At 35.7% G+C, this 23,349-nt stretch overlaps 2 protein-coding genes across 3 annotated transcripts; both read left to right on the forward strand.

Annotated features, from left to right (window-relative positions):
• Positions 1–232: 232 nt before the first annotated feature.
• kctd5b (potassium channel tetramerization domain containing 5b) lies at positions 233–11,563 on the forward strand. 2 transcript variants are annotated; one of them, XM_051882858.1, is made up of 7 exons: positions 233–737; positions 4,090–4,198; positions 4,287–4,378; positions 6,008–6,103; positions 6,233–6,343; positions 8,485–8,610; positions 9,835–11,563. In XM_051882858.1, exons 1-7 carry the CDS (start codon positions 372–374, stop codon positions 9,862–9,864), a joined length of 930 nt encoding a protein of 309 aa, XP_051738818.1. In that variant the 5' UTR covers positions 233–371; the 3' UTR covers positions 9,865–11,563. The 2 variants fall into 2 exon arrangements, with proteins under 2 accessions (XP_051738818.1, XP_051738819.1); XM_051882859.1 differs by lacking the exon at positions 6,233–6,343 and having other exon boundaries at positions 244–737.
• Positions 11,564–13,884: 2,321 nt separating this feature from the next.
• Positions 13,885–23,196, forward strand: ube2ib (ubiquitin-conjugating enzyme E2Ib). The gene is made up of 7 exons (XM_051882370.1): positions 13,885–14,135; positions 15,341–15,417; positions 17,699–17,782; positions 18,668–18,740; positions 18,815–18,924; positions 19,028–19,107; positions 22,387–23,196. The coding sequence occupies exons 2-7, from the start codon at positions 15,352–15,354 to the stop codon at positions 22,448–22,450; spliced, it is 477 nt and encodes a 158-aa protein (XP_051738330.1). The 5' UTR covers positions 13,885–14,135; positions 15,341–15,351; the 3' UTR covers positions 22,451–23,196.
• The last annotated feature ends 153 nt before the right edge of the window (positions 23,197–23,349 follow it).

Below are 23,349 nucleotides of genomic sequence, written 5' to 3' on the forward strand. Positions count from 1 at the left end.
TTTTGGACTCATACATTGCTTTAAATATTGTTTTTTTTTTTTTGTATTGTTCTAACATTTCTAACACTTTTACTAATGTTAATATAAAATAACATTTATTTTATTAAAAAATAACATTTAATATTTTAATAATTTTGATGTTCACATTAATTATTCCCAGTATTATTATTAATAATGTTCCCGTCTAACAATTTTACTGGTAAACAAAGTCTTTTACAGTTGAGTGATCCCCAAACGCTCTGCTAAGCGGTTCGGTCGAATCACTAAAAAGTATCGGTTCAAAAGAATGATTCCTTTTCGAATCACAAGTGGAAATTCAGTCGCAATACGCTATACAGTGGATTTAGATATCGGAATAAACAACACAGCCCATGTCTTTCCTCTGTCTTGCGCGTAATAACAAAACTGAGGGGTGTTTCTCGGCGCCGTCAGTGCGGAGCGCTCTTCGCGCTCTGCCGCGCGCGTCTGTTGGTTTAACTTGGTTATTGGAGAGGCGCGCGGTCACCGCATTTCAGCAGAACACCGAGCGCAGGATGGCCGAGAGTCACGGCGAGATCAGCGGCCACGACTGTCGGCGCGCGGCTCCGGTACAGACCTTCAACCACAGATCCTCCAAATGGGTCCGTTTGAACGTCGGCGGCACGTATTTTCTGACCACCAGACAGACTCTCTGCCGGGACCCCAAATCATTCCTGTTCCGACTGTGCCAAGCGGAGCCAGACCTCGATTCTGATAAGGTAACTACAGTTTGATTTATTTCATTTAGAGATCATTTTATTTTTGCAAGTTCAACTGAGATAAATAACTTAGCATCTAAAAGACAGACCTTTTATTTATTTAGTTAATTTATAAGTTATTTATAAAGAATGGGTGGGAAAAGTAGGTTAGAGAGTGCAGAAGTCTGTAAAATGATACTCAAATACAGCCTTATTTCACGTAATAATGATTTGTAAAAATAATTATATTAATTCACACAGGCCCATTATTAAATAAGATATAGTAACCTTATATAAATGTGCACCTATACAGAACAAAATATATAAACAAAATAAAATCTGTAATGTAAAACTGAAAGCTGTACAGAAATGAATGTATCTATTCTGTTTAAAATATATATATTTGATTGCCATTTGACATTAACCATGCATAAATCTGTTTTTGTTCAGTTTTTAAATTATTCAAAAGACAAAAGATCTATTTCTGCTCAGTTTAGCTTTAAAATGGGTCATGAGTATGAAGCTGTCTCTAGCTGTTATTTCACTTCTCCTAAGTTCATAATCACTTATATTGTTGTATGGAGTTATTTGTATTGTTTCTATGGTAATTTGGGGGTTGTCCAGATGGTTGTTTTTGTCTCGAGTTGTTTTCCTGTCGGATGGACTCGAACAAACACACTTTTACCGTCCGCCCCACCCCTCCTCTCCCAGTCCCAGAACAAGGTCTCTTCTGTTCTTCTCCATGAGTGTTCGTGGCTGGGAAGATGTGCGGGCAGATTGTGGCACCTTGTTTGTCTGTGGCGTCCTGGGGTGGCCATGTCGATGACATCATCAGCACATCTGCCCCAGTTTTGCCTTGTAATCTGGACACAATCCCGCTTATGACACCTGAGCTGTGTCAGAGATCAGGGTGGAAGGTTACGCTGCATGGGTCAGATCAGGCAAAGAGCAGGGATGAATCCAAGCTGGAGGTTTCAAGTGAAGGCCAGAAATATTTTTCAGTGTAAAATCAAAGAGGTGCTGAAGTAACAAATTATGGTTGTACATTCATTGCGTTTTATCCAACCACTCAATTTATAATTGATAAAATCAGAAAACTGATCAATTATATCAAAAACATTATCTTAAGAATATTGATAACATTTTAAAACGCAGTAAAAATAGCACTATTGTGACATAAAATGGAGGAAAATAAAGTTTCTACATAATGAATAAATATTACAAACTAATATTTGAATTTATCCTTAAAGTGCTTTTCAAAGTGTTTTTGATGTTTGTTTATTAAAATCGGGTTTACTAATAGCAATTACTGTGACGTTAAATGGATGAAAATAAAATTTTTGTAATATAACGATGAAATAACTTTACATGTTTATGAAATCTTACTGCCTAATATTTAAATTTTTGCGTAAGTGATTTTGTACTAAAATGCTTGTAATTATCTCCTGTCACTCGTACAAATGTGTACGTTTTTTGCTAAATTGTACATATTTTACAAATTGCCAAATTTGTATGAATTCATACGAATTACCCCTAAACTTACCTGTCACTGGGGTTTATACAAATCGTACGAATTCGTACGATTAGCCACCTCGTAAAATACGTACGAATTGGTTGTGCGATACACTGCCCCGAAAAAACATGTAGCTCCGCCCCCAAACTCACGCAATTGCTGTTTATTGTCTCAACCAATTGTGTGAGTTTGGGGGCGGAGCTATTTGTTTTTTCGAGGCAGTGTTCGGGAAACATGTTTGAGGAGCCGTTTACACGACACCGTTTTCAACTAAAAACTTTTTATGCGTTTTGGTCGTTCATTTACAAAATCACGCTGTTTTGGGGTCCTGAAAACAAACTTTTGAAAATTGAAATTTTTTATTTTTTTACAAAGTGATATCGCCAACTACTGGCATGACTTGCGTAATACAGTGTTTTTAATCTTTTTCGCGGTTCCGTGTGAACATGAGTCATTTTGACAACGTTGTCATCTGTACACGAAAAGTGCGAAGGAAAAACTTTTCCATGTTTAGTACATCATTGTCGTGTAAACGGGTTTCAAAGTGCGCATTTTTGAAATTGATACCGTTTTTGTCTCTGTGTAAACTACAAAAATGCAAATTTGTGAAAACGGTGACGTCATGCACATGCGTATTACATGTTCAGTCTATAGGTGCATAGTTTTTCTTAACAAAGGGACATCGCCACCTACTGGCCTGACAGCAGAATACAGCGTTTTTAATCATTTTTGTGGATCCGTGTGAATGGGGATCGTTTTGACTATGTTGTCGTCTTTACGAGAAAAACGCAAAAGAAAAACATTACACGCTTCCTCTATGTAAATCTTATCATATAATGAGTAGTTGAAGTGCACACTTAAATGATCTAATTTCGCTATAACAAATAAAATTCTTTCTTTTTGCCATTTGGACAACAGCGTGTGTCACATTCTTTCTAGTTCTCGCAGCTCCGGCTGTCTCACCTCCTCTCATCTCTCAAATCTCAGACGGTAATCTCAAAATAACCCTAATCCAGAATAATCCTGCTCTCTAGGGGCTTTAACCCTGTAAAGAGCAGGAGTCTCTAAGGCTCTGGGAAATCACTCCACACTGTTTGTGCCCCAGATTTTATAAAAGGGTGATTTCAGCCTCACACACTGTTCCAGGTCTATTTTGCATCTGGAAGCGTCCTGGTTGAAGCTTGAACGGAATTTGTGCGTGGATGTGAGTTTGGGCGCTTGTGTACGTAACGTACGTTTATTTTTTTATGAATGTGGCCTGCATGCCATTAAAAACAGATGCCGAGTCCCACACACGCACAGCTCATTAATGTTTAAACTCACTTTCCTCTAATGGATCTCTTCTCTGTTCGATGGTTGCATGCAAAGTAAAGTAAAAGATGCTGTTTTTGTAATAATAATGATAACTTGATTTTCACATTTTCCATAGTGCAAAACTCACGGGCACGCGGTTATTGGGGGGGACCCAATTTGTCACTACATCGTCACCATTTTCACAGATTTGAGACAACAACGGTATCGTTTTCAAAAACTTGCACTTTGAAACCTGTTTTCAAAAATGTATCAAAAGTTTCCATGCCACTAAAACACCATTGTCGTGTAAATGAACGGCCAAAAAGTTTTTTAGGTGTTGTGTAAACGGCCCCTTAGATGTTACTATTTTTTGCTATGAATTCGCCAGTTGCTATAATGGCTGTTGCTTAGGTTTTCAGAGGGTTTTAGCACATTTCTATGTGGTTGCTAGGGTGTTCTGGATGGTTGCTAGGGCATTGCTAGGCAGCTACTTGGGTGAGGGTGTTTTCAGGACGTCGCAATGTGGTTGCTGAGGTTTCTTTCTCTGTCCTTTCATTTATACTGTAGGATGAGACAGGGGCATATTTGATTGACAGGGATCCCATGTATTTCGGGCCCATACTGAATTATCTGAGACATGGAAAGCTGGTCCTCAACAAGAACCTGACGGAGGAAGGTACGACACATGTGCACCGTCAAACTGACATGATTGAGACTGTGATAGTTGCTCTGTAACTTTCATTCTGCTTGCATGTGTGTCTCAGGAGCTCTTGAAGAGGCGGAGTTCTACAACATCACATCATTAATAAAAGTCATCAAAGAAAAGATCAGTGAAAGAGAAGCTAAGACGACACACGTAAGACAGTGTGAACACACACAATTCACTTTGACAGACATTGAAATCCTTTAACATTTATTTTTAGATTCTTTTATCAAAACAGACTCTCAACTGAGATATGCTTCAACATACTGTAAGCAATTCACAGCTATTTTAGTATTATTTATATACTAATATAATTTGTATTAGTACTGTCAAATCAATTAATCGTGTATAATCGCATCTAACAAAAGTTTATAAATATAATGTGTGTGTGTGTGTGTATATATATATACACAAACATATGCACACACACACACACACACATATATATATACACACTAGTACTGTCAAATCAATTAATCGTGTATAATCGCATCTAACAAAAGTTTGTAAATACAATATATATATGTGTATATATATATATATATATATATATATATATATATACAAACATACGCACAACACACACACACACACACATATACACACACTAGTGCTGTCAAATCAATTAATCGTGTATAATCGCATCTAACAAAAGTTTGTAAATATAATATATATATGTATGTGTGTGTGTGTGTGTGTGTGTGTGTGTATATATATATATATACAAACATACGCACACACACACACACACACACACATATACACACTAGTACTGTCAAATCGATTAATTGTGAATATCTAAAAAAGTTTGTTACATGATATATGTGTATATAATTACATTTATATATATATATATATATATATATATGTCTTTGTGTGTATACACACATATATTTACATATATATATGTGTGTGCATGTATATGTGTATATATATATATATACACACACACAGACACATACACACATACAGTACTGTATATATAATATATATAAATATAATAATATATATTACACACATATTATGTAAACAGAATTTTATATTAGATGCGATTAATTACGATTAATCGATTTGACAGCACTAGTTTTATTAATATTTTAGTTTTATTTTACTTTTTTTTAAATTAATTTTATTTTAATTTTGTGCACTTGACATTTTTATTAGTTTTTGTTTTTTAATATTAATATTTAGGTTTAATTCATTTTCATTTCAGTTTTTTGTTCAATTTTGATTTATTTTCAGCTTTAGAGCATAAAACTTATTTCAGTTAGCTGCCATTAATTTTTCACCTAATAGTTTTTCATTGAGTATTTATAATTTATTTCAGCTTTATTTCTGACTGTTTTTGATGAAGGAAACTTTGAGTGATATTGTACATTATATTTTGTTTGACTTCAGGGCACAAAATAAAATACTGCAAAAATGCAGAATATGTCCCTGATTTTTAAAACATCAGCAATGTTTGATGTTAAATAGCAATAGTTTGTCCTGACTAAGCTGCAACACATATAAGACTACATTTAACTCTAAATATTAATTATACATTTTCCTGATGATATTTGATACTTAAGACACTTAAAAATGTATGATGGACTTGAGATAAAATATCAAACCAAATGTCATTCAGTTTAATGAAAGACAGCACAAGCACACTTGTCAAACAAAACAATGAACATTTAAATGAAATTGATTACATTTAAATGGCATTTTCTTTGTCTACATGTAGCATGTAAATGAAGGACAAGTGTTTTACATGTTTACCACCCTTGTCTCTGTCTTCAGACCCCAGTCAAGCATGTTTACAGAGTGTTGCAGTGTCAAGAGGAAGAACTTACGCAGATGGTCTCAACCATGTCAGACGGATGGAAGTTTGAGCAGGTAAATCAAACCTGACATTAGTTCACCTGATCATTCCAGCTCCACAACAATCAGAATCGCTCCCGCCGGGTCAGCTGACCTGTGGTGTGTGATGCAGGCCCTGCCTTACGCTCTGATTGGTTGTTGCAGCTTGTCAGTGTAGGTTATGGGCGGGCCCAGAAGTCAGAGTTTTTCCTGATTGTGTCTCGGGAGGTGAAGGGGGAGGAGTCAAGCCAAACTCACCCCGCCCACAGTGGAGAGGTGTGTCCAACAATCCCCTGTCCTCCCACTAACCACTGCATGCCGTCGTTCATTGCAATGGTCTGGCATGTGACTGCATGAATGTTGGTGCTTTTGTTCTGCATGTTTATAAGTGTAAGCATGTTTTTAACAACGTGTGAGTCTCTGCATTCTAATGCATTCCCAAGCATGTTGACTATTTAAGTGCACTATGTTGTATTTTAATTTAAGGCAAGACACCCCAGGCGAATAGGGTAAAAATGTAACAAGTAGATATCAACATACGTCTCTAATTGATTGATTATTTAGGAACTGCAAACATTTTTTGTACTACAAGTTTTATATGATGTAATGTGTAAATATGCAAATTGTCTAATTATCTAATTTGCATACATTTTCACAACTGAAATCTGAACATTGGATAAAGCCAGAATTCTTGTTTCATTTTGTTGACATGGTTTTTACTGAGGGGATATTTGAGATCTCTTTTTATCACTCCATCAATCAAGAAATAATGTCAACAGCCAGAAAAAAATACATTTTCACCATATTTTTAGGACTAAAATGTTGTATCAGTCAGATGATATATGAAACAAACCCCTCTGTAAAAACTTTCATTATATAGATGGTTTTCTGACTGCAGGAGAAAAAAATATTTTTTAGAAAACAGCCTTTAAAAATATGCATTGTGATTGATATCTATAGATGGAAATAGATAAAGTGCAATAAAAATAAACGTTTAATGGTGACATATCATGAAAATCTTCCGTGTTTAAGTGCTATAATCGACTCCCCCGGTGCATCTATTAACCCAAAAAACATGAAAATGACAATCCAGTAACTTTGTTTTGGCAAGCCTTTCTCTGCAAGTATGTGAAAAAATGAGCTCCCCTAGTGATGTAGGAAGGGGATCTTATTATAATATTACCGCCCCTTAACCTGCACGTTTCCACCCACGGCGCCTCCATTTTGTTTTTCCAAGCGTACACAGTGTACCAGTCCTAACTCCAAGGCAAAAGTTCGAGCAAAGCATGCTAACTGTTCTGTCATTGGCTGCACAGATGAGCACTGAACACTATTTAGAGTTTAGTTAGCTTGGACCCTGGCGAGCTCGATTGTTAAAAAAAAAAAACGTTTCTGTCTGATTAATATTTTGGAAAAAATATTAGACCATTCACAGCATTTGATAGCAATCATAAACGTTAGCCTGTTGTGCATGACTCTGTTTGGCAAACAGGTGTGCTATGTATAGAGGGTGTCCATACGGGTTTTGCATAAAAGATTAACATGACGGCACATGCTAGTCAATGAGTTGAATCAACTCCACAGAAACAACATAAATTTATCCACTAACCATTCAGAAACGTCCAGTTTCATTCTAAAAGTTGTAACTTCTTCCTGAGTCTCTCCATCAGTGTCGACTCCGGTTTGAACAATGTAAGGCTGAACACCGTTACTGACAATCCTCATTTTGGCTGTGTGAGATTCTCCAGCTTTGTTTCTGTTGAGCTGTTAAAGCTCCACCCTCTTCTGGAAAGGGTGCCGGGTGCAGCAGCTCATTTGCATTTAAAGGGACACACACAAAAACGGCGGGTTTTTGTTCACACCCAAATAGGGGCAAATTTGACAAGCTATAATAAATGATCTGTGGGGTATTTTGAGCTGAAACTTTACAGATACATTCTGGGGACACCAGAGACTTATATTACATCTTGTGAAAAGGGGCATTATAGGTCCCCTTTAAAAGTGTATTTTGGATGTTTTCTTTTCACTAGTCTGAAACAACTCTCAAAATTGAGAAGTACATAAAAAACAATTGCCAGTAGTGTCTTGCCTTAAAGTGTTGGCAGTTCTGTCATCATTTTCTCACCCTCATGTTGTTCCAAACCTGCACTTTATATCTAGATGTTGTGCACAACATTCACACTGTACAGTGAAAGTGAATGGGAACAGATGCTGTCAAGCTCCAAAAAAATCCTGCATTTGAATTTAAGCAAATCTCAAAAACGAGATTTGCGAGATACGTTTTCAGTGACTCATGACATCACTTGCGTTTTTGGGTGGACTGTTGCTTTAATCGTTTATAGTCGCTCGATGACAACATTTGCTAATCTCTCTGTCTGTTCCTCTCCATCTCTGTCTCTCGTTCATGTTTTATGTAGTTGGTCAGTATCGGCTCTTCCTATAACTATGGTAATGAAGATCAGGCGGAGTTCTTGTGTGTTGTTTCTAAGGAACTGCACAACCAATCATATAGCAGCAACACACAGCCCAGTGAGAAAGCAAAGGTAAGCAGCATGAGTGTTTGGTTGTGTTCCAAATGGATACAAGCATACTGCATTCTGCGCAGTATACACTGAATACTGCATACTACTTTTTAAAAATAGAACGGTGACCTTATTACGTTGATCACATGTCCTCATTATGTTTATGTTGAATTCTGTGAGTGTCATTCTGTGAATGGATTTATTTTATAGTTATTTTGCTTTTTTTTTCAAAATCTATTTTTATTTTAACATTTATTCATTAGCATTTATTTTAAAGTGAAATTTATAAACTGATAAATGTAAATCATTTTGAAAATCAAATTCAATTATTTTTCAATTAAAATTCATAATTTTCTGTTTAAATGTTAAAAACTGTGACTCGTAATTCTTATGGTTCATTTAAAGAATGAAACTGGAAAATCATGTCAATCATGTTGCATTGTGGGATACAATATAATCAAGCAGTGTGCCCTGTAATGTAGTACATCATCCAGGTATTCCATGCATACTGAAAATTTTTATACTGTGCACACTATAGTATATACTGCATAGATTGATAGAGTAATATTTTAAGAAAGAGTCAAAAATAATGATGTCAAAACTTTTGTATTGCTTTTGGTTTACTTCTACAAATATACGTAATATTCTTTGTATTCTATGCATACAGAAAATTCACATACTATGCACAGTAGTATACACTACATTTTGAAAAGTCTGGGGTCAGCAAGACTTTTAATACTTTTAATATAGCAAAGACATGTTAAATTGATCAAAAGTGACAGTAAAGACATTTATAATGTTACAAAAGATTTCTATTTCAGATAAATTCTGTTCTTTTAAACTTTCTAGTCATCAAAGTATCCTAAAAATAACAATAATAAATGTTTCTTGAGCAGCATGATCTGAAGAATCATGTGACACTGAAGACCGGCGTAATGATGCTGAAAATTCAGCATGGCATCACTGAAATAAATTTAATTTTACAATATATTCAAATAGAAAACAGTTATTTTAAATTGTAATAATATTTAACAATATTACTGATTTTACTGTATTTTTGATCAAATAAATGCAGCCTTGGTGAGCAGAAGAGATTTAAGAAGAAATCTTACCGACCCCAAACTTTCTTCAGAAATAGTAAAAGTAGTATGTTGTTCCAAACCGAGCCGTTATTTGTGACAGTAGCTCAATGCAGATTAGTAATCTTCTGTTGTATTATATAACTCATCTAGTGTTTTCCCTCAGATCCTACAGGAGCGCGGATCTAGAATATGATCATCTAGAGCTCCCGTGTTTTGAGACATATCAGTTCTTTCTAGAACATTCCATGAGCTTGTTCTCTTCACGCCTCAAAGAGCACTGAAGCACGCAAGCAACACGTGAAGAGCACGTCCACTTAAGGTGCCTGTTAATCTGTTGGAATAAAAACTGGGATGCTTTGTTTTGATCTTCTGGTCGGGATCTGAAGAACTGGACCGATGTAAATCTCAGGGATCAAAAGGAAATGTTCACGTCACTCTGAATCACTGCCCACCTGTTACAATCACAGTCACTCTATATACAGTGGGGTCCAATAGTGATAATGCTTCAATTTTGCATTTTCTAATTTCAAACAAGTACTTTTTGTTACAAAAATATCTTAGTATTTGGTTTGTCTCTGTTTTACTTTAATGACACGAACAAAACCGGATCATCATGTTCACTGTTTACACTGAGCTTCAGTGGAAGCAGGAAAATCTGAGCATGAGTCACATGATCAATGTCATTCATTTACTTACATTTGATTAGTCATATAGAAATATTTTGTCTTAATGGAACACCAGAACTTTTTCTTTGTTTTAACCTTTTCAGAAAGTTTAAGGTTCCAGATTTTTATTGTGGTTTCTTTTGGACCCCACTGTCTTATGATTTGTATAAACAACAAAAAGTTAACAATAGTGATTTTAAAAATCGGTACTAATTTTGCAGTGGCGCCACAGTTGTAGTGCTGAGTAACACTTCTCAGTGTGAGATTTCAGAAGTTTGGGGTCTGTAAGTTTTGAAATATTATGCTCTTCTGCTAACCCATGCTGCATTTATTTGATCATAAATACAGTAATATTGTGAAATATTATTGCAATATAAAATAAGTATTTTCTATTGTAGTATCTTTTAAAATATAATTTATTCCTGTGATCAAAGCTACATTTTCAGCATCATTACTCCAGTCTTCAGTCACATGATCCTTCAGAAATCATTCTAATATGATGATTTGCTGCTCAAGAAACATTTATTATTATTATTATCAATGTTGAAAACAGTTGTGCTGCTCAATATTTGATACAGTGTTACACTTTAATTAGGATTATTTGATGAAGTTCCAAAAGAACAGCTTTTATTTGAAATAGAATCTTTTGTAACATTATAAATGTCTTTACTGTCACAATTTAATGCATCCTTGCTGAATAAAAGTATTAATTTCTTAAAAAAAAAAAAAATCTTACTGACCCCAAACTTTTGAACTATATCTGGAAACCTGTATGTTTTATACTCCTTTTTAATGTGAACATTATTGCTTTTGCACTACTGCTATTATTATTATTATTATTATTATCCAGGCAATATTTCAGAGGTATCAGTAAATGCATCCTTGCTGTTAAGAAATTTGTTAGTGTATCTTCTTACTGTATGGCTGGACCTTAAAGGGAAAGAGCTTTTCTGTCTGTCAATCAAGAGGAAAGACGGGATAGTGGAAGCATATATGACACCTTGCACATTTTGATATATGGACAAACATTATTATACATCCTATAAGGTAACAATAGATGCATTTGTATGTCATTTTTGAAAATGCTAAACACATTTTGTAGTTTTTGGTAACTAGTAAAATCTAAATCTGTACTGCAAAATCTCATATCACTATAAAATCCAAGTAGCTGAATGTAGCAACACACATCCACACACTTTTAAGACATAAATGCATTTTTAACAAATAGTTATGTGTCTGTGTGCTTCTTACTGACATTTTGGAGAAAGCAGGTTATTAGGGACAGTGTTATTAAAACTATAATTCTTAAAAAATAGTTTTTGGTAATTAAAATAAAATCTAAAATAAACATTAACACTGATATAATATATATATATATATATATATATATATATATATAAACTGACGTAGGCTAGGGTTACACGGTATACCGGCACTGCGGTAGTATCGCGATACTAAAGCTAAAGCTGACCTCCAGTCAGAGTTGGAGATTTCATGATATGGGGGCAAAAAAATTTCCTGTGTGAGTTCTTGTTTTTTATATTTAGGCTATAACACGATAGTTCAGCAAAACACGAGCAAGAGTGCTGTGAACACTATTGCAAATGTGACTGATTTTATACAACAGTTCAGTAAACTAAAAGTTAATATTAAAGGACATTTTAGACAAAGCATTGTCAATATTGATATTTTCGCTCTATTTCGCCAATGAAAACAGTTCTAAACAAAGCTGAACTGTTGCGCAACATATAGCGATGTTTTGTTTGGTTTCTGAATGAATCCGTATTTTGAACAAATCGGGCGAATCAATGATTCACCGAGCCATTCATAAAAACATTTCCCTGCATCCCAATCTGCATACTATCCACCCTATCCGCCCTAAATAGTATTGAATATTAATGTCACATACTATTTAGGATGGATAGTATACACATTGAGACGCAGGCTCAGCTACGTTCCTGAATGAATCAGACGTTTTTAACGAATCGGTTGAATAAATGATTCAGTGACTCAATCATTAAGACTTGCTGCCACCTACTGGCGGCTGTAGTTTCCCATTTAAAATTTTCCATCATTTTCATATTTCTGTTTTCAGAGTTTTATAGCCTATTTAAAACATTAATCTCATAACATTATTTATGCAATTGTAATCGCAGTGTAAATGCATTAATACCACTTCTGAGCAGCATTGAACTGTCAGTGTAAATCTAAATGTCGCTTTGGCAGTGCTAAGATTTTGTTTACACTGATTATATTTGATTGGTAACAATAGCCAGTTATTCTTTCTCATTAATAAAGTATTCAGAGGAAAATATGGTCTGTTTTCATTTAGTACATCTACGTATTTATGAAAATTTGGTTCGTTTTGTACATTTTAAATTATTAAAATACTGCATGGTAGCGTTATACTTCTGCTGGCTATCGTAAGATATGTTTTTAGGGTATCATGACAACCCTAATGTAGGCTACTAAAATAACAAAAACTAAAACTGAAATAAAAATTATGTAGCGATATTTATAAACATAATAATAATAACTAAAAGTTTAACTAAATGAATAAAAATAGGCCTAATAGTATCTCAGTGATGTCATGATGAGGTCATGTCATGATTTGATTAAGTTGATCACTTTAACAGCATCATTCCAAACATTGTGTAATTCCGGCTAATGCTTCCTCATGCGTAATGGAGAGCATCATTTGAATATTAAGATTCCCCCTTCATGCTGAGAGATTAATCCATGAGTCCGAGCTGTCATTGATGCCGCGCCATCTGTGCACACACGTGACCGTCCAATAAAAAAAAAGAGTCAGTTGTATGAAAACAGACTATTCATGTGTGGTTTTCCACATCACTGATGTGTATAAAGTCATTAATATCATCAGAACACAAAAGCAGCTGTTTTTCTGTGTCAGTGTAATTTCTTTGAAAGCATCGCTTGGAGTTGTGCTTTTCATCACTCCATTCCTATGGCTTTTAGAAAGTCCAGGACAACACAACTACTTTATTCAGTGCTTGCATATTGAGTTTTCTGTGGATGTTCCATGTATGAAGAATGCTTCTACTGAGACACCACTGTAAACATGAGCTGAAAAAAATAGCCTACTTTCTGGCTTGTTTCAGTTGCTCCATATTTTTTTGTCCCAATCTCCAAAAATTAATTTTCTTGCCACACCTGCCAGGGTTTATAAGCCATAATTTTTATTTGCAGCCATCAAACTGTATTCTGCATTAATTCATTAAAAAAATATTTGTGGCAAATGTGAAGATCATAGTGAGTCTCAACATGTTTACAAACAACAAAAAATTTGAGGCCCATTGGGATTTTGTCACTGACGTTTTTGTTTTGGTGAATTTATTTTACTATTCCAATTTCATATATTGTAACAAGCACCACACAGACAGACAGATAGATAGATAGACAGACAAAAAGATAGATTTTTATTATTATTATTATTCTGTTACTGTCCCTTTAAATTTTAGCCGTCTATTGGAATGCCTGTTCTAAATGTTTCCACGAGGGTAAAGACAACGCCTCATATTCCCAAACACATGGCGCCTATACATCTAAGCTAAAATATTTAAACAATTCGATCGGCTAAAAGAACAACATTAGCGTTATTTAAATCGATCCCGAATTTTCCTTCAGGCGATCTGCGTGTAGTGCCGCTGGTCCTGATTAGACTGCTTCACTCAGAACCGAATGTGTTTTCGGGAGGGAAACTTCACAGCTTTGGTACCGAGTCAAACACGGTTCGAGTGAGCGGGCCCAGAAGACGAATAACACTGGGATTCTCAAGGTAAGACGGCCCTGTCCACACGGGCGAGGCGTTACTGTGTTTTGGTAACTAGTAAACGTTCGCATCGGTTTTGTTTGGTATGGTTGCTGTGTGAACGCGCGCTCGCGTCAAAGGAAGTCGAGTTTCTTTGTCCTGCGCGCTCATGAACAGCGTTCCAGCGCTGGACTCCATATTTATTGACATTTTATGATGTCATAATGTTAAGTTTAAACCCTTCCTTGATTATGGTGTCAAACTATGGAGTTAAAATCCCATTATGTCATAGTGTAGCGTGAACTTCTGTTATGAGCACTTAAAAATCTGTATTGTGACGCCATAATCAAGGTTGTAAACTTAATATTATGACATCGTAATCTGGAGTTTTACCCTTTATTATATCTTTGTAAGAGGAAGTAAATAACCTCAGTTGTAATTATGATGTTTGGTTGATTACACAGTGTGACGTAAAATCTTAATTGTGATGTCATATTGTGGATCAATTTTACATCGATTTTAGTGTAATACTGTGAAGTTAAGAAATCTTGATTATGATTTGACCATATAAATTTGATGAACAAGTGTTTTGGGGTAAACTGTCATGTCAAGGGATCCAAGAATCATTGGGAATCAAATCATTTATATTTTTACATAATTGAACATAAATGGATTTGCTGTATTTAGAGGCAAAGATCACTATTACTATTATTTGAACCACTGGCACAGCTTACCCCGATGCTACAATATTGGGAAAATGATTAATTTGTAGTAACTCACGGCGAACTATATATAGCCAGTTAGTTTACGTGGGTTTTTATACGTTGGTAATTCACCAACATGTACAGTGTATCGTTTAGATCTGGATAAAATTTATTTGGCATAATATTCATTAAAAAAAATACTTTCACATGCGAAAAAATAAAGTTTCGCATAAGAATCTTTATGACGTTTCTCATGTGCATCAGTCACAAGAAAGGCGTATATGATAGACACTTTCTAAGTATATATTTTGATACTGTCCCTTTAAATATTAGCCCTTAATTTGTCCCTTTAACTATATTTTGTTTTGGTGAATTTCTTATTTTTTTTTTTTATACTATTCCAGTTTCACACAATGTAAAAAACTTACCACAAACACCGATAGATAGATGGATGGATGGATGGATGGACGGATGATGGGCTCTTATACATATATTTATATAATAAATATAATGTGCACTTCTCCATAGGATCAGTGGTCATGTCTGGCATTGCTCTGAGTCGACTTGCACAAGAGCGCAAAGCATGGAGGAAAGACCATCCATTCGTGAGTAACATTCTTTTAATGAATGCATTTACAATCTACATAATCACATTTATAATTCTACAAGTAATTGCTGGTTTTATATACTATTAAATAACCCTGTAACGCATTGTATCCTCTGGTGTAGGGCTGGGTGGTATATCGAGTCTGTACAGATATATTTTTATGTGCGATTATAGAATGAGGCAATACCGTTTAAATCGATATACAGTAGTTTGATATGAGCACATCTGGAAAAATAGCGGTGGACATAAAGTGAGCTGTTGCGCAGAAATATGTCCAATTTGTCCTACATGAGACATATGCTAAATATTAAGGACTTTAAAATAGCTTGTAAGATATAGTTATCCCTTATAGTTTAAGGCAGCTTTGACAGATACTTGCGCTGTTTCATGCATTTGAGACATGGTGTTTTCCTCAGTGCATAACTTACATTTCCCAGGTATATTCTCCATCTGTAAATGTTAGAAAATCATGCAAATATTTCTCTTTTGCCATCAGTAGTGGACGAGCCTTATACAAGCGAGTCTGTGAAGTTTAGCGGAGACTTCAGTGAACATCTGAGGCAAACAGACAGAGCACAATAGAATAGGAGCGCAATAATTCTGACTAAAATATACATTTTGCTAAAATATTTATTGTTAGACAATAAATGTACCATATGTAGAATTTTAAAGCTACAAGTAAGTGTATTTTTATGATAGTAGTAACTGTAAAGTGACTATTGTGCTTTTTTTTTTTTTTTTTTTTTTTCATTTTTAGTTTAGTGAGTTTAACTTCTGCTTTAAAGGGTTAGTTCACCCAAAAATGAAAATAATGTCATTTATTATTCATCCTCATGTCATTCTACACCCGTAAGGCCTTCGTTAATCTTCGGAACACAAATTAAGTTATTTTTGTTGAAATCCGATGGCTCAGTGAGGCCTCTATAGACAGCAATGACATTGAACTTCTCAAGATCCAGAAAAGTACTCAAAACGTATTTAAAACAGTTCATGTGAGTACAGTGGTTCAATCTTAATACTATAAAGCGATGAGAATACTTTTTGCATACTTGTATGCAATACTTGTCGCTTCATAACATTTAAGGTTGAACCACTGTATTCACACGAACTGATTTAAATATGTTTTGAGTACTTTTCTGGATCTTGAGAAGTTCTGTGACATTGCTGTCTGTAGAGGCCTCACTGAGCCATCGGATTTCATCAAAAATAACTCAATTTGTGTTCTGAAGATGAACGAAGGCCTTACGGGTGTAGAACGACATAAGGGTGAGTAATTACAGAATTTTAATTTTTGGGTGAACTAACCCTTTAAAAGGCATTATTTTTGTTTTTGGATGTAATATTAGAATGTATGTAATGTGATTTTAACCCCTTTTTTTGCACATAAATATATAGCAGGCATATTCAAATGGCGGTCCAGGTCTGGACCCTGGCTTGGTTCCAGCCGGACCGCAAGATATAAATGAATAGACAAGAATGACAATTTTACTGTTTCTAAATGCGAAACGCGTCAAAAAAACAGAGTGGTGCGCATCAGCGCTCAGGGTCGTTTATAGTAATGATGTTTCCCTGCTATATCTTTTAATATTTTTATTTAGAGACAAACGCGCTTCATTCAAGCTCTTTCCGTTCCGTTTTTTCTCTTGCTAAAGATGCTAAAGTTCCACATTAAGAGCTGCAGATGATGTGGTTATTTTAACAACAATGGCAGAAACACGGTGAGCAGCAAAATAGGTGGATGCCTGCACTAAAATATAGTTTCACTGCAAATATAGTTATTTTTATCTGTCATACAAATATGATTCTGACTGTTCAAACCAGGTTTGTGACAAGATGTTTTTTCCATCTACATTTAACATTATTAATCAGCATGTTGAGCATTTCAGAATAAACTTTTAATTGTTATAATTGGGGAAATTATTTGTAGATGGCAAGGAAAGACAATATTGTCACATATATGTGTGTGTGTGTGTGTGTGTGTGTGTGTCTGGACCGCCGCTGGGAAGGAAAGAGACCGGACCTCTTGGGACTTTAATTGAATACCCCTGATATATAGCATAGCCTACATGTTTTCATTCGCTATATTTGTTTTCTTAGCTTTAAATCTCAGCATTGTTTGTTGGACCACATTAGGCAGGATTTTTTTTTCCCCCCAAATAGAAAAAAAGTAGAAAATACTGAGCTATATGCCTGTATATCACCATTCAGCCAAAATATTTTTGGCCATATTGCCTAGCCCTACTCTGGTGTTCACTTTTGTCCCGACCAAATGTTCCCAGGGCTTTGTTGCTGTGCCGACGAAAAACCCTGACGGTACCATGAATCTTATGAACTGGGAATGTGCTATTCCAGGAAAGAAGGGGGTAAGACTGTTCATTTAAGCTTTAAAGGGTTAGTTCACCCAAAAATGAAAATTCTGTCATTAATTACTCACCCTCGTGCCGTTTTACACCCTTAAGACCTTCGTTGATCTTCGGAACACAAATTAAGATATTTTTGTTGAAATCCGATGGCTCCGTGAGGCCTACATAGGGAGCAATGACATTTCCTCTCTCAAGATCCATAAAGGTACTAAAAACATATTTAAATCAGTTCATGTGAGTACAGTGGTTCAATATTAATATTATAAAGCGACGAAAATATTTTTGGTGCGCCAAAAAACCCAAAATAACGACTTATTTAGTGATGGCCGATTTCAAAACACTGCTTCAGGAAGATTCGGAGCATAATGAATCAGCGTGTCAAATCATGATTCGGATCGCATGTCAAACCGCCAAACTGCTGAAATCACGTGACTTTCGCGCTCCGAACTGCGGATTCGACTCGCTGATTCATTACGCTCCGAAGCTTCCTGAAGCAGTGTTTTGAAATCGGCCATCACTAAATAATTCGTTATTTTTTTTATTTTATTTTTTTTGGCGCACCAAAAATATTCTCGTCGCTTTATAATATTAATATTGAACCACTGTACTCACATGAACTGATTTAAATATGTTTTTAGTACATTAATGGAACTTGAGAGAGGAAATGTCATTGCTGCCTATGGAGGCCTCACTGAGCCATCGGATTTAAACAAAAATATCTTAATTTGTGTTCCGAAGATTAACGAAGGTCTTACGGGCGTGGAACGGCATGAGCCTGAGTAATTAATGACAGAATTTTCATTTTTGGGTGAACTAACCCTTTAATTGCATGAATCCACTGTAGATTTGTAGCATCATGTGAGATTTCTCTCCATCTCTCCCTAGACTCCATGGGAAGGAGGTCTGTTTAAGTTAAGGATGCTGTTTAAAGACGACTACCCCTCATCACCTCCAAAGTGTGAGTTTTGCGCAAACACATTCAGTCCATGTTGCCTGAACCACATCTCATGAATGCTTACTTCTCTTTCGTAGGTAAATTTGAGCCTCCACTCTTCCATCCGAATGTGTATCCGTCAGGAACAGTGTGTCTTTCCATCCTGGAGGAGGATAAAGACTGGAGACCTGCCATCACCATTAAACAGGTCACCTAAAACTATATTCCACTCTAGTCAATGGTATTCCACTGCTTTGTTTCCTAAAATACACTATTATAAAACTCTTCTGATGTTTTTTTTACTCCTTCAGATCCTGTTAGGGATTCAGGAGCTCCTAAATGAACCGAACATACAGGATCCAGCTCAGGCAGAGGCGTACACTATATACTGGTATGTTTAACACATGCAGAGAGTTGTAGTACATACTACATACTGAAGGGTTACTGTTCCAGATTCTAGTGAGCTGTCTACTCGTGGTCTACATGATCTAAGGCAGTGGTTCCCAACCTGAATTCACAGGGGGGGAGCGGATATGTGTTGAGGTAAAAAAAAAAAAAAAAAAAAAAGATGCATAAAATGTTCCACTAATTTATATAAAAATGTGCTTACAATGCCAATATAATACAGTAAAAAAAATTATCTTCTATAAAATTATTTCAATTTTGCTCACTCCATCGATCGCACAACGTGCTTGTCAATGTAACGTCAAAATCAAAAGGAAAAATGGCAGAGAAACGTAAATGCGGTGATTCTTCATCAGAGGCGAAGAAAAAGTTTAGACACTGAAAAAACCTACCTAAATTTTGGTTTTATTGAAGGTCAAGACAAGTCTCGGCCAGAATGTGTCTACTGCGGTGAAAAACTGGCAAACGACAGCATGAAACCAGGCAAAAGGAAACGAAGCATCCAGAGACTATCGGTAAAGATCAGGAATTCTTAGAGAGAAAAAAAGAGATGGCTCTGTCAAAAAGATCGACAGACATCAGAAAAGTATTTGAAAGAGCAGGTAGTGATTTACAGAAGGCCACTAAAGCTTCCTTTGAGTGTTTGCTGTTGATTGCCAAGGCAAAAAAGCCGCATAATATTGGAGAGGAGCTAATCAAAGGACTATGTGGCCCGCAAGCAGCTGAAAAAGTTAAATCTGTCCCACTTTCTAACAACACTGTAAAAGACAGAATTGATCAAATGGCAGAAAACTGCAAAAAACAGTTGCACGAAAAGCTTAGAGAAGTCCAATTTGCTATACAGCTGGATGAAACGACCACAGTGGCGGGAGAGTCTGTGCTTATCGTATATGTATAGTATGTTGACGGAGATGAGTTGAAACGGGACATACTTATGTCTACCAATTTACCCATATGAACTACAGGTCAAGATATTTTTATGGCTGTCGATTCTTACCTCACATCCCACAGTCTGCCCTATGCAAATCTTGTCGCTTCCTGTACGGATGGGGCTGCCGCGATGATGGGTAGAAATAAGGGATTTAACAGCCTTTTGATGGAAAAGGCTCCAGACTGTGTAATCTTCCACTGTATGACACATCGCCAGGCACTCGCCAGTAGAAAAAACTGTCCAGAGACCTTAGTGACATACTGGCAACAGTTTTAAAAGTTGTAAACTTCATTAAAGCTCGCCCTACCAACCACAGATTATTTACACAACTGTGTGAGGATGAAGCACACCAAACTCTACTGCTACACACAGAGGTGCTCGTGCGCTTTCTAGAACTGCAAGATAAAATCCTGGAATTTCTGTGAAGTCAGAACCACACATTGTCGGAGCAGCTGACTGATGTGTTCCGGATTAAAACCGCATACCTTGCTGACATATTCACACTTTATAATGAGACTAACAGGAGACTGCAGGGCTCAGAGTCAACCATCTTAGAGTGCAAAGAAGCAATCGATGCTTTTATGCGCAAGCTGGAGTACAGGGCCGGAAAAATGTCACAGGGGCATTTACAACACTTCCCACTGCTGCTTCAACACTCTGGCGGTACCCTAAGTGCATCTTTGCACACAGAGTTTTACCGTCACATGACTTCGCTACAGAAGGAATTAAAGTCCCACTTTGCGGATGTTGACGCATTACATGTCTTATATGTACATAGGGGGGGCCCCAAGAAAAATTTGGACTTTTTCATATTGTAATTATGACTTTTAAAGGGATAGTTCACCCAAAAATGACAATTCTGTCATCATTTACTCATCCTCAGGTTGTTCCAAACCTGTATAAATTTCTTTTTTCAGTTGAACACAAAGGAAGATATTTTGAAGAAAGTTTGTAACCAGGCTGCTTTGGGGCACCATTGACTTCCATAGTAGGAACAAAAAAATACTATGGAAGTCAGTGGTGCTCCAGAACTGTTCAGTTTCCCACATTCTTCAAAATATCTTCCTTTGTGTTCAGCAGAAGAAAAATGTATGCAGGTTTGGAACAACTTGAGGGCGAGCAAATAATGACAGAATTTTCATTTTTGGGTGAACTATCCCTTTAAAATCTCTTAATTATGATCTTTTTGTCAAAATGATGACAAACGTTTATCTCATAATTTACTTTTATCTCATTTAATCCATTTCTACTGCATTAGTGAACATTAAAAAATGTTTGGTAAATCATAATTATTACATAAAAGCCAATTATCTCTTTCTCAATTTTTACTCTTTATGTTATAATTATGACTTGAATTTAAACTTTATCTCATAATTATGGCATCAAAATTATGACATACTTTTATCTCATAATTTACTTCTATCTCATTTAACCCATTTCCACCACATAAGTGAATATGAAAAATAGAGTGTTTGGTAAATCATAATTATGACATAAAAAGCCAATTATTTCTTTTTATCTCATAGTTTTTACCCTTTGTTATAATTATGACTTAATATCTCATAATTATGACTTTTTGTCTAAATTTAAACTTTATCTCATAATTATGATGAGTCAAAATTATGACATACTTTTCTCATAATTTACTTTTATCTCATTTAACCCATTTCCACTGCATAAGTGAATGTGAAAAATGTTTGGTAAATCAATAATTATGACATAAAAAGCCAATTATCTCTTTAATTTTTACTCTTTATATTATAATTATGACTTATCTCATAATGACCTTTTTTGTAAATTTCATAATCTCATAATTATGATGTAAAAATTATGACATACTTTTATCTCATAATTTACTTTGATCTCATTTAACCCATTTCCACCAGAAGTGAATATGAAAAATAGTGTTTGGTAAATCATAATTATGACATAAAAAGCAAATTATCACTTATTATCTCATTTTTACACTATTAGCATCTCATCATTTACCAAAACATATTTTTATTATGTGGCAGAAATGGGCTTCCATAGTTTTATTTAAATAGAACTATTTTCAGTTAACTTTATTCAGTATTAGCACCGAGACCATTGCAATGCATTCTTATATTATTATCTTATTTATAAGGCAGCATTATTTTGCTGCAGTGTTTGGCTATGTGCATTTATATATGTTTCTATAAGTAACATCGTGGTCCTGTGAGAAACATCATTTCGTTCCATTGTAAGTCTCTACATATAGCAGAATGAAGCTCACATGACTTGACTCACTAGTTTCTGGAACAGCGAGTGTGAGATGTTCCCTGTATTGATTGCTCTGTGTGTTTGTGTTTACAGTCAGAATAGAGTGGAGTACGAGAAAAGAGTCCGTGCACAGGCCAAAAAATTCTCCCCGTCGTAAAGCGAGACCGAGACGAATGGAAAGAGGGATTATGTGAATACTCGTGCTATCCTCTCACCGGGACTAAAAGGACTTAAAATATGATGTCTGTGCCATCAACCCCAAACCCTTCCCATGCACCACAAAATTTACACTCTTACACACTCCTCCTCTTCCCTTTTAATTTCATTTGCTCTCCGTTTCCTTTAGAACACAGTCACGAATTCAGTATCCACGGGTCTTGTTGCGTTTCAAACCAGCTTGTAAGAAATCACATCAACTTCAGTCTTCGATCGAAGTGGACTGTTGGGATTTTAGCTCCTTTATTCATTTGGCGTCTGTCTGTGTGCTTACATGCACTCGTCATTTTATTATGTTTGTAAAGTTTCCCCTTGAAAACGTGCGAGCGAGTGCGCGTGTGTGTGTGTGTGTGTTCCAGCGTGGCTCTGGTTTAGAGGTTGGTTTGTTGCATCATATATGTGGGATAGTGCCTCATGGTGACATTTTCCCCTCAGAATGCTGATCTAGGACCAGTTTCCTCTCCATTGGGCCTGTTTGTGTTTGACCAGCCATGTGGTCTTAGATCTTTCTAGGATTGTCTAATGCTGATTCGTTGAATAAAGTCCAGAGTAATTGCTCCTGTGAGCAGCAGAACCAGAGTCTAATTCTCTTAAACATGCTGTACATGGTTTCTTGTTTGATGGGAACATGTGTCCTGTGTTCACACTGATTGTGTCTGTATGTTTAATAAAGCTCTTTCTACAAAATGTGTCTGCAGATTGTGTTTTGTAGATGCACTCTTGTGTTCAAAAACAGCTAGATGTTCAAACGTGGCACAGCGCCTTGAAGCTCATGGCTACTAAAAACAGAAAACGGTGAGACGTGACAGCCAAAGATATTCTTTTGCATGATGCTGAATG

Source organism: Ctenopharyngodon idella, chromosome 23 (assembly GCF_019924925.1).
Source record: "Ctenopharyngodon idella isolate HZGC_01 chromosome 23, HZGC01, whole genome shotgun sequence".
In the NCBI taxonomy this organism is placed as follows: Eukaryota; Metazoa; Chordata; class Actinopteri; order Cypriniformes; family Xenocyprididae; genus Ctenopharyngodon; species Ctenopharyngodon idella.

Coding starts and splice junctions, on each gene's coding strand:
- ube2ib (XM_051882370.1), top strand. CDS start 15,352: ATGTCTGGCATTGCTCTGAGTCGACTTGCACAAGAGCGCAAAGCATGG. Junction 15,418..17,698: donor GGAGGAAAGACCATCCATTC/GTGAGTAACATT, acceptor AAATGTTCCCAG/GGCTTTGTTGCTGTGCCGAC. Junction 18,925..19,027: donor CTGCCATCACCATTAAACAG/GTCACCTAAAAC, acceptor TTACTCCTTCAG/ATCCTGTTAGGGATTCAGGA.
- kctd5b (XM_051882858.1), top strand. CDS start 372: ATGTCTTTCCTCTGTCTTGCGCGTAATAACAAAACTGAGGGGTGTTTC. Junction 4,199..4,286: donor CAAGAACCTGACGGAGGAAG/GTACGACACATG, acceptor TGTGTGTCTCAG/GAGCTCTTGAAGAGGCGGAG. Junction 6,344..8,484: donor ACCCCGCCCACAGTGGAGAG/GTGTGTCCAACA, acceptor TGTTTTATGTAG/TTGGTCAGTATCGGCTCTTC.